General features: G+C 52.5%; 1 protein-coding gene across 1 annotated transcript in view; it reads left to right on the forward strand.

The window, feature by feature from the left end:
* The window catches only part of snapc4 (small nuclear RNA activating complex, polypeptide 4), a 29752-nt gene extending 20523 nt beyond the window's left edge, over positions 1 to 9229 (forward strand). Inside the window, exons 21-27 of the mRNA XM_030418034.1 lie at positions 114 to 233; positions 939 to 1836; positions 2226 to 2959; positions 3684 to 4253; positions 5150 to 5909; positions 7953 to 8218; positions 8500 to 9229. Coding sequence (XP_030273894.1) covers positions 114 to 233; positions 939 to 1836; positions 2226 to 2959; positions 3684 to 4253; positions 5150 to 5909; positions 7953 to 8218; positions 8500 to 8640 — 3489 coding nt within the window. The 3' untranslated portion in view covers positions 8641 to 9229. The remainder of the gene's footprint in view (positions 1 to 113; positions 234 to 938; positions 1837 to 2225; positions 2960 to 3683; positions 4254 to 5149; positions 5910 to 7952; positions 8219 to 8499) is intronic.
* Positions 9230 to 10000: the final 771 nt, after the last annotated feature.

Genomic DNA, 10000 nt, shown 5'->3' on the forward strand with positions numbered 1-10000 from the left:
TGCTTTTCAGAATTTGGATCAAGAAAAGTTATTTGGGACGTCTGAATCCCACAGAGCAATACACGTAAACTAACTGTGTGTGTGTGTGTGTGTGTGTGTGTGTGTGTGTGTGTGTGTGTGTGTGTGTGTCAGGCCACTGGGCAAAGATCGCTGCAGAGATTCCTCATCGTCGAGACGGTCAGTGTCTTCGAGAGTGGAGGAGGCTGATCAAACCAGCTGCAGCTCGTGCTCAGGTACACTCACCTGTTCTGGGGAGTTCCTGTACATTTCATAATGAAAACCTTGTTAAGGTTTTTATTTTAAGAAATCTTTTTGAAGTAAATGTTTGTAGCACAATATATTAATGTCTGCAGAATAAAAACACCAGGAGCATTCAGGTTGGTTTCAGGTAAGTCCTGAAGTTTGGCGGCTTCATCCGGTGCCTTTTGCTAGAACTTCTGGAGAGAGTCAGAGAATAAGATGAAACTCGTAGGAGTCACAAAACAGCGATCGTGGGATAATTTGTGTTTGTGTTACTGTACATCAGCTGTAAGCGAACAGGTGAAGCTCTGAGTAAAGTCAGCACTCAGCAGAGACTCTGGTTCTGGCTCTGGTTCTGTCTCCTCTCTGTGACGTTACATTCATGAAGTAAAGTCCACGTCCCCTCCAGCTCCAGTCAGGAGTCAACAGAACAGAACGTGGAGGTCTGCTCTGGACCACTGCTGCAGTCAGGCTGATCACAGAGTGAAGAGAAATCACCTTTTAATCTGAGTCCAAAGTAAGAAGTAGAACCGCTGCAGACGGACCTTTCTCCAGCGTTGTCATGGTGCTGTGGATGTCTGAGTGTGTGAGGCTTCTTATTGGGCAACCCTGTCTGTTCATTCAACCAATCAGGACACTAACAGTCAGCTGAAGTAAACGTAACTGACTCTCTATCTCTGTCTCCTTCCTGTTTATAGAGAAGAAGAACATCTAAAAATCCACCAAAGAGTTGCAGAGAAGCAAAGAACAAGAAGACGACTGGTCCGGCCAAGAGAAGAATCAGGAGACGACTGGCCAAACTGAACGATGAGGAGGAGGAGGAGGAGGAGGAGGAGGAAGATGAGACAGTGGTGAAGTACATGGACAGTGACGAAGAGGAGAAGAAGGAGGTAGTGGAAGAGGAAAGGATTGAGGAGGTGGAGAAGGAGGAGAAAGAGGAGGAGTACATCTTTCCTCCCATGGAGGAGTGGATTCCAGCAGAAAAAGCTCAGTGTTCCTTCCTGAGCTGTCAGCTGGTGGAGTTATCTTCCTCTGGAGACGCCCACAAAGGGAAATGCGTGCGGTCGACCATCCTGGGACAATTTGGACGCTCCGTAATATTCGGACCTCCTCCTAAAGAGCTGCGGTGGGAGAAACGCCACAGCAGCAGCACCTTGATGATGGTGTCCTTTGACCAGCTGCGAGCCCACCTGAACCGCCAGGTCGCCAGGTTCAGATCTGTGCCGCCCCGCATCCGACAGAAGGTCCAGACCGGCAAAAGGACAACGCTGGGCCAAATGACGAGCAGAGGTCTGGACTACGAGCTGCAGGTGGCGGTGATGCCATGGATCGGCAACGTGCTGATCCCGGCAAAAACCAAACTGATAGCAGCCGACTCCATGAGAGAGGAGGGGGAGAAGACCCAGATGACCTCAACTCCAGTGTTCCTGCTCCTCCTCCAGACCTTGAACGTGGACTCTGTCGGCTGTAAGGAGATGATAGAGAAGAGGATGAACAAGGTGCCATTAATGCCACATCCTGCACCACCTCCCATCTCTACTCAGCCGAAGAACCCTAACTCTATAGCAAACTCCTGCAGGAGCGGGACCAGCAGGAGTCGGACCATCAGCAGCAGCTGATTCTGCAGCAGCTGATCCTGAAGCAGCTTCAGGTTCTGCAGCAACAGAACACACGGAAACAGCTGCTGCGAAAACAGCCAGCGCAGCAGCGTCCTCCTCCTCATCTCCCATCAGCACCCTCTCAGAGCCGCCCTGCTGTTGTTCTTCAGATGTCTCCTAACATGCATCCTCAGATGTCTCCCAACATGCGTCCTCAGATGTCTCCCAACATGCGTCCTCAGATGTCTCCTAACATGCGTCCTCAGATGTCTCCTAACATGCATCCTCAGATGTCTCCCAACATGCGTCCTCAGATGTCTCCTAACATGCGTTCCTCAGATGTCTCCTAACATGCGTCCTCAGATGTCTCCTAACATGCGTCCTCAGATGTTCCTCCAACATGCGTCCTCAGATGTCTCCTAACATGCGTCCTCAGATGTCTCCTAACATGCGTCCTCAGATGTCTCCTAACATGCGTCCTCAGATGTCTCCTAACATGCGTCCTCAGATGTCTCCTAACATGCGTCCTCAGATGTCTCCCTAACATGCGTCCTCAGATGTCTCCTAACATGCGTCCTCAGATGTCTCCTAACATGCGTCCTCAGGTGTCGTTACCTCAGCGTTGTGCCGTCTCTGTCCAGCTTGCTCCTCCCTCTCCCCTGACCACACCTGCTCCTCTTGCTGTTGGTGTCACCTGTCCGTCACCTGCACCTCCTGCTTCTCAGAGACTGAATGTTCCTCCCATCTCTGTTGTCCCAGGACCCTTGAACTCTACATCCACCTGCTCTGCCTCTCTCAGCCAACAAGCTGGACCTTTGATTCAAGAGCTCAAAGTTGACTCGTCCCCTTCCCCCAGTCAGCGTGTTCCTGCCGGTTCAACACTCACCAGTCAGCCTCGTCCTCCCGGCTCCACCCTGACTCCACATATAAGGAGAAGGCAGAAGCTGTCAAAGGATCCACAGGTTGTTGGCAGCAGTCAGCATGGGGTGGATGCAGTTGATGTTGTGGGTGAAGCATGTAGAAGTCTGGTCGGATCAGGTGACAATGTGATGGAGGAAGGACGGAGGAAGAGGAAGCTGACTGTGAAGGCCAGAGCTCTGCAGGAGGCCACTGAAGCCAAGGTGAGTGAATTCTGTCATGAGATGATTCATGTTCAACAACGACTGTAAACAGCCTGACTCCCTCGCTCACTTTCCTCCACAGCTCCTCCTGTCCTGTCTCATTAGAGCAGATGTGTTATCGTTCAGCTCTGTGTCTGCAACATTTATATTTATATTTACATTTACATTTAGGGCATTTAGCAGATGCTTTTGTCCAAAGCGACTTCTACAATAAGTACATTTGTGACAAGAAAGAAACCACGACGTCACCGTCGATGGAGTAGAAAAGAAGGAGTCCTTCAGTACATAAGTGCTGAAATAAGATCATAAAGGTGCATGTACTTGGTGAAGTCTGAACAAATGAGTCTTGATTCTTTAGGTGAAGACGTCTTTTGCAAACAGCCACGACCTCTGATTATCATCCTTTCCTCCACTGTTGTTCATGAATTCTGCTCACTTGTGCTCAAATCGCCTTGTGTCATTCACACCACCAGAGCGAATAGAATGACTTTGTGTGTAATCTAGTCGTGTGAATGATTTGTGTCTGAACGAAGCATAAAAGTTTGCCAGCAGAACACGGTGTTGTAAAGAGCGGGTCCTTCCCTCCACCTGACGGGGTTTCAGTGTTGTCTCACAGATGACCAGGGGACTCCGGGCCCTGAGGATCTGTGGCTCCTCTCAGCACATTAAAACTCTGAACATGATCCAATCATTCTGACTCGTTTTTGCATTTCGCTCCTCTCAGGCTGAAGCCAGGAGGAAATCTGCTTCGTCTCCACGAAAGAAAGCTCAGATCCAGAACGCAGTCTCCGCTCATCAGACAGTCGTCAGACCTCCTCCTGTAGCGCTCATCTCCTCTGAAGCTCCTTCACTTCCTCCCGTCTCTGTGAACAGTCAGAACACCACACCTGCCTGCTCCAAAACCACCCTGTCATCAACTAAAAGCCTCCATTGCACCCAGCCCCCCTCAATGCTGACCAATCAGCACACGGCTTCCTCCACATTAAGCCAACCTGTCCCTTCACACATCGATCACGACTACAGCACTGGTCAAAATGACTCCGACTCAGTTCAGCCAAGCCCCGCCCCCAAAAAGCAGACCTCCAGTCTAAGTAGATCTGACCCCGCCCCCAGCAAGTCTTCCAAAGCCCCACCCAGAAGGAGGAAACGAGCGAGGGAGGAGGAGCCAACTGTGACAAGCAGTCAGGACGACTCATGTGTGGATGGTACAGGTGCAGGTGTGACACGGAACGGGAAGAGAGTCCGAAAACCAAGTCAGAGAGCGAGAGCTCTACAGGAAGCTACTGAAGCCAAGGTAAGATCTGTCTCCTCCTCTCAGCCTGTCTCCTCCTCTCAGCCTGTCTCCTCCTCTCAGTCTGTCTCCTCCTCTCAGTCTGTCTCCTCCTCTCAGCCTGTCTCCTCCTCTCAGTCTGTCTCCTCCTCTCAGCCTGTCTCCTCCTCTCAGCCTGTCTCCTCCTCTCAGTCTGTCTCCTCCTCTCAGCCTGTCTCCTCCTCTCAGCCTGTCTCCTCCTCTCAGCCTGTCTCCTCCTCTCAGTCTGTCTCCTCCTCTCAGTCTGTCTCCTCCTCTGTCTCCTCCTCTCAGTCTGTCTCCTCCTCTGTCTCCTCCTCTCAGTCTGTCTCCTCCTCTCAGCCTGTCTCCTCCTCTCAGTCTGTCTCCTCGTCTGTCTCCTCCTCTCAGCCTGTCTCCTCCTCTCAGTCTGTCTCCTCCTCTCAGCCTGTCTCCTCCTCTCAGCCTGTCTCCTCCTCTCAGTCTGTCTCCTCCTCTCAGTCTGTCTCCTCCTCTCAGCCTGTCTCCTCCTCTCAGTCTGTCTCCTCCTCTCAGTCTGTCTCCTCCTCTCAGTCTGTCTCCTCCTCTCAGTCTGTCTCCTCCTCTCAGCCTGTCTCCTCCTCTCAGTCTGTCTCCTCGTCTGTCTCCTCCTCTCAGTCTGTCTCCTCCTCTCAGTCTGTCTCCTCCTCTCAGCCTGTCTCCTCCTCTCAGTCTGTCTCCTCCTCTCAGTCTGTCTCCTCCTCTCAGTCTGTCTCCTCGTCTGTCTCCTCCTCTCAGCCTGTCTCCTCCTCTCAGCCTGTCTCCTCCTCTCAGCCTGTCTCCTCCTCTCAGCCTGTCTCCTCCTCTCAGTCTGTCTCCTCCTCTCAGTCTGTCTCCTCGTCTGTCTCCTCCTTGTCTGACTTCTTCTGTTGTTTTACTTCTAGGCTGAAGCAAAGAAGAAGAGATCTTCTTCTTCTCGATCTTCTCGTACGTCTCGCTCTAAACAGGAAGCTGTTGATCAGAACCGGCAGATCGCTCCGCTCCCCGGCTTGTCTTTACATCACGGTCAGTCCATGTGGGTCATGACACCTGGCGGGATGCTCCAGTTGGTAGAAGTTCCGCCCCAAGGCCTCAAGCTGGCATTCATACCAAGCTTCCCGGCCACGCCCCCTCTGCCATCTATCGCACCTGAACGCACCGCCATCCCCGTACAGCCTGGACAGACTCAGCCACACCCTCTTCCTGTCCCAACCTTCATCCTGCGAGCTGTCCCAAACCCCGCCTCCTCCGCCCAGCATCCCCCAAAATTCATGCTGCCATATAAGGGCGTGGTCAGAGTGGACCCTGCAGCGCCGCCTCCTCTCAGGAGAGAAGCGTTGCAGTTTGACCCTGCCCTGATGTTTCAGGAGTCCCAGGCGGCAGTGTGTGATTGGCTGGCTGGTCGGGGAGGCGTGGTGGTACCTGGAGTGGGTGTGGCTCTTCCTTACCTGCCACCCTTCGTCAGCAGTCTGAGCATGCTCAGTGCGCTGCTCTGCGCCAAGAAGTGTCTGACCGTCTCATCCTTGAGACTCCTGAGTGAAGCGTCCGAACCAAGATGTCCTCAGACCACACCCTCACCAGACAGCAGCGCCAAGGAGACGTCCAATCAGCCTCCCGACCTGCCCGACTCCACCTCTGACCACCAACCAGCCACAGACCAATCAGGTAACACCTGACTCACCTGACAGGTACAAAGGGGGGGCAGTCCTGTAGGTGATGTTTAAGGCTCACTTCTTCTTCTGTTCATTTATAAGTGTCATGATTGTGTGAACATGATTATGTGAAGTATGGATGGTGCTGTAGAGTCCAGGCGAGCCCTCAGGTGTATGGGTGGTGTTGTAGAGTCCAGGTGAGCCCTCAGGTGTATGGGTGGTGCTGTAGAGTCCAGGTGAGCCCTCAGGTGTATGGGTGGTGCTGTAGAGTCCAGGTGAGCCCTCAGATGTATGGGTGGTGTTGTAGAGTCCAGGTGAGCCCTCAGGTGTATGGGTGGTGCTGTAGAGTCCAGGTGAGCCCTCAGGTGTATGGGTGGTGTTGTAGAGTCCAGGTGAGCCCTCAGGTGTATGGGTGGTGTTGTAGAGTCCAGGTGAGCCCTCAGGTGTATGGGTGGTGCTGTAGAGTCCAGGTGAGCCCTCAGGTGTATGGGTGGTGTTGTAGAGTCCAGGTGAGCCCTCAGGTGTATGGGTGGTGCTGTAGAGTCCAGGTGAGCCCTCAGGTGTATGGGTGGTGCTGTAGAGTCCAGGTGAGCCCTCAGGTGTATGGGTGGTGTTGTAGAGTCCAGGTGAGCCCTCAGGTGTATGGGTGGTGTTGTAGAGTCCAGGTGAGCCCTCAGATGTATGGATGGTGTTGTAGAGTCCAGGTGAGCCCTCAGGTGTATGGGTGGTGTTGTAGAGTCCAGGTGAGCCCTCAGGTGTATGGATGGTGTTGAAGAGTCCAGGTGAGCCCTCAGGTGTATGGGTGGTGTTGTAGAGTCCAGGTGAGCCCTCAGGTGTATGGGTGGTGTTGTAGAGTCCAGGTGAGCCCTCAGGTGTATGGGTGGTGCTGTAGAGTCCAGGTGAGCCCTCAGGTGTATGGGTGGTGCTGTAGAGTCCAGGTGAGCCCTCAGGTGTATGGGTGGTGCTGTAGAGTCCAGGTGAGCCCTCAGGTGTATGGGTGGTGTTGTAGAGTCCAGGTGAGCCCTCAGATGTATGGGTGGTGTTGTAGAGTCCAGGTGAGCCCTCAGGTGTATGGGTGGTGCTGTAGAGTCCAGGTGAGCCCTCAGGTGTATGGGTGGTGTTGTAGAGTCCAGGTGAGCCCTCAGATGTATGGATGGTGTTGTAGAGTCCAGGTGAGCCCTCAGGTGTATGGGTGGTGCTGTAGAGTCCAGGTGAGCCCTCAGGTGTATGGGTGGTGCTGTAGAGTCCAGGTGAGCCCTCAGGTGTATGGGTGGTGTTGTAGAGTCCAGGTGAGCCCTCAGGTGTATGGGTGGTGCTGTAGAGTCCAGGTGAGCCCTCAGGTGTATGGGTGGTGTTGAAGAGTCCAGGTGAGCCCTCAGGTGTATGGGTGGTGCTGTAGAGTCCAGGTGAGCCCTCAGATGTATGGGTGGTGTTGTAGAGTCCAGGTGAGCCCTCAGGTGTATGGGTGGTGTTGTAGAGTCCAGGTGAGCCCTCAGGTGTATGGGTGGTGCTGTAGAGTCCAGGTGAGCCCTCAGATGTATGGGTGGTGCTGTAGAGTCCAGGTGAGCCCTCAGATGTATGGATGGTGTTGTAGAGTCCAGGTGAGCCCTCAGGTGTATGGGTGGTGTTGTAGAGTCCAGGTGAGCCCTCAGGTGTATGGGTGGTGTTGTAGAGTCCAGGTGAGCCCTCAGATGTATGGATGGTGTTGTAGAGTCCAGGTGAGCCCTCAGGTGTATGGGTGGTGTTGTAGAGTCCAGGTGAGCCCTCAGGTGTATGGGTGGTGCTGTAGAGTCCAGGTGAGCCCTCAGATGTATGGGTGGTGCTGTAGAGTCCAGGTGAGCCCTCAGATGTATGGATGGTGTTGTAGAGTCCAGGTGAGCCCTCAGGTGTATGGGTGGTGTTGTAGAGTCCAGGTGAGCCCTCAGGTGTATGGGTGGTGTTGTAGAGTCCAGGTGAGCCCTCAGATGTATGGATGGTGTTGTAGAGTCCAGGTGAGCCCTCAGGTGTATGGGTGGTGCTCAAGTGTGTCTGTTTCTTCTTCTTGTTCCTTCTGCAGCTCCCTCTGTCAGCTCTGACCAGCAGGGGGAGGCGGAGCTCGTGGCCATGGTACGTCGCATGGTGGCGGAGCGTTTCTCTAGTAACCCCGCCTACCAGTTGCTGAAGGCTCGCTTCCTGTCTTGCTTCACTGTCCCCGCCCTCCTGGCCACAGTGCAGCCAATCACAGAGAAGCCTGTAGCTTGCCAAGCCAGTGAGGAGGATGAGGAAGAGGAGGAGGAGCAGCTGAGGAAGATGAAAGAAAGAGGGAAACAGAGGAGAGCTGAGGTGAGTCCGGAGTTTATTAAAGGAACATTTCTCTTTTTTATTATTGCTGTCATGTTTCCTGTGACCTCCAGGATCTGCAGTACCACCACCAGCCACCAGGTCTCCTCTTTAAAAATAAGTCCTTGTTGATTTAAAGTGTCCAAAGCATCAGACAGATGTTTAAACTGAGACGATGTGTTGCTATGTGCAGAAAACAGCTGTGTTGTTTGAGCCTTGTTGAGTCTGTTAAAACAAACTGACATGCAGGTTTGATTCACTGATCAGTTTCCTTTTGTTTATAGAGATCTTTACTGATATGCGACGGTTCAGGAGCTCCAGCCAATCACTTCTCAGGAATCACCACCACCAGCACACAAACCACAGACCTGACTGAGCAGACTGGACCAGATCCACAACAGAACCAGAACGTACCACACCAGTAGAAACTAGTTCTGTAAAAGATGATCCGTTAAAAAGAGTTTAAAATGTTGATGATGTTAAAATAAGTAATTTTCACTGGACATGAACACAATGTTTTGTCTGTCCTGTTCTTTGGAGGTAAAAACTGAAAGTTTCATGTTTGACATTTCACACCAACAGGTTAATTCAAAGACCGTCAGGAATCTGACGTGAGAGTTTTAGATTTTCTGGTGATGGAGCTCAACAATGAGTCACCTGCACCCAAACAGTTTGACATTTTCACAAGTTTCACCCTGCAAGTCAATTTTCATTTAAAGGAAATTTAACTGTTGTATTCTTAAAGGAAGAAAATCAATCTTTTTAAAATGGTTCAATTTTGGGAAATGATCCTGCATGGAGTAAACAGAACTGTCCTGGAGGTTCAGCAGAATAGTTATCAGTTCTCTGGTGAGTTCAGGGACCTTAGAGGGAGTTAGAAACAGATTTGATTGTACTAAAATATGTTGTGTTTGTTGTTATTTTTAGTTTTTGTCTTGTTTTGTTCATATTTGTAAAGAAATTTTCTGAAATTATGAGATGATTATTTTATAATAAAGTTTTTGTGAAATGAAACATTGTTTTTTTATGGAGTGTGGGGACATGTGGGGACACTGGGTGTGTGGACACTGGGTGTGGGGACACTGGGTGTGCGGACACTGGATGTGGGGACACTGGCTGTGGGGACACTGGATGTGGGGACACTGGGTGTGCGGACACTGGGTGTGCGGACACTGGGTGTGCGGACACTGGGTGTGCGGACACTGGATGTGGGGACACTGGGTGTGGGGACACTGGATGTGCGGACACTGGGTGTGGGGACACTGGATGTGGGGACACTGGGTGTGCGGACATTGGGTGTGGAGACACTGGGTGTGCGGACACTGGATGTGGGGACACTGGGTGTGGGGACACTGGATGTGGGGACACTGGATGTGGGGACACTGGGTGTGGGGACACTGGGTGTGCGGACACTGGGTGTGGGGACACTGGATGTGGGGACACTGGGTGTGCGGACACTGGGTGTGCGGACACTGGATGTGGGGACACTGGGTGTGGGGACACTGGGTGTGGGGACGAAACTTGGGATGATGGCGGACACTGGGTGTGGGGACACTGGGATGTGGGGACACTGGGTGTGGGGACACTGGATGTGCGGACACTTGGTGTGGGGACACTGGATGTGGGGACACTGGATGTGGGGACACTGGGTGTGGGGACACTGGATGTGCGGACACTGGATGTGGGGACACTGGATGTGCGGACACTGGATGTGGGGACACTGGATGTGGGGACACTGGGTGTGGGGACACTGGATGTGGGGACACTGGATGTGGGGACACTGGG

Source organism: Sparus aurata, chromosome 5 (genome assembly GCF_900880675.1).
Source record: "Sparus aurata chromosome 5, fSpaAur1.1, whole genome shotgun sequence".
NCBI lineage: Eukaryota > Metazoa > Chordata > Actinopteri > Spariformes > Sparidae > Sparus > Sparus aurata.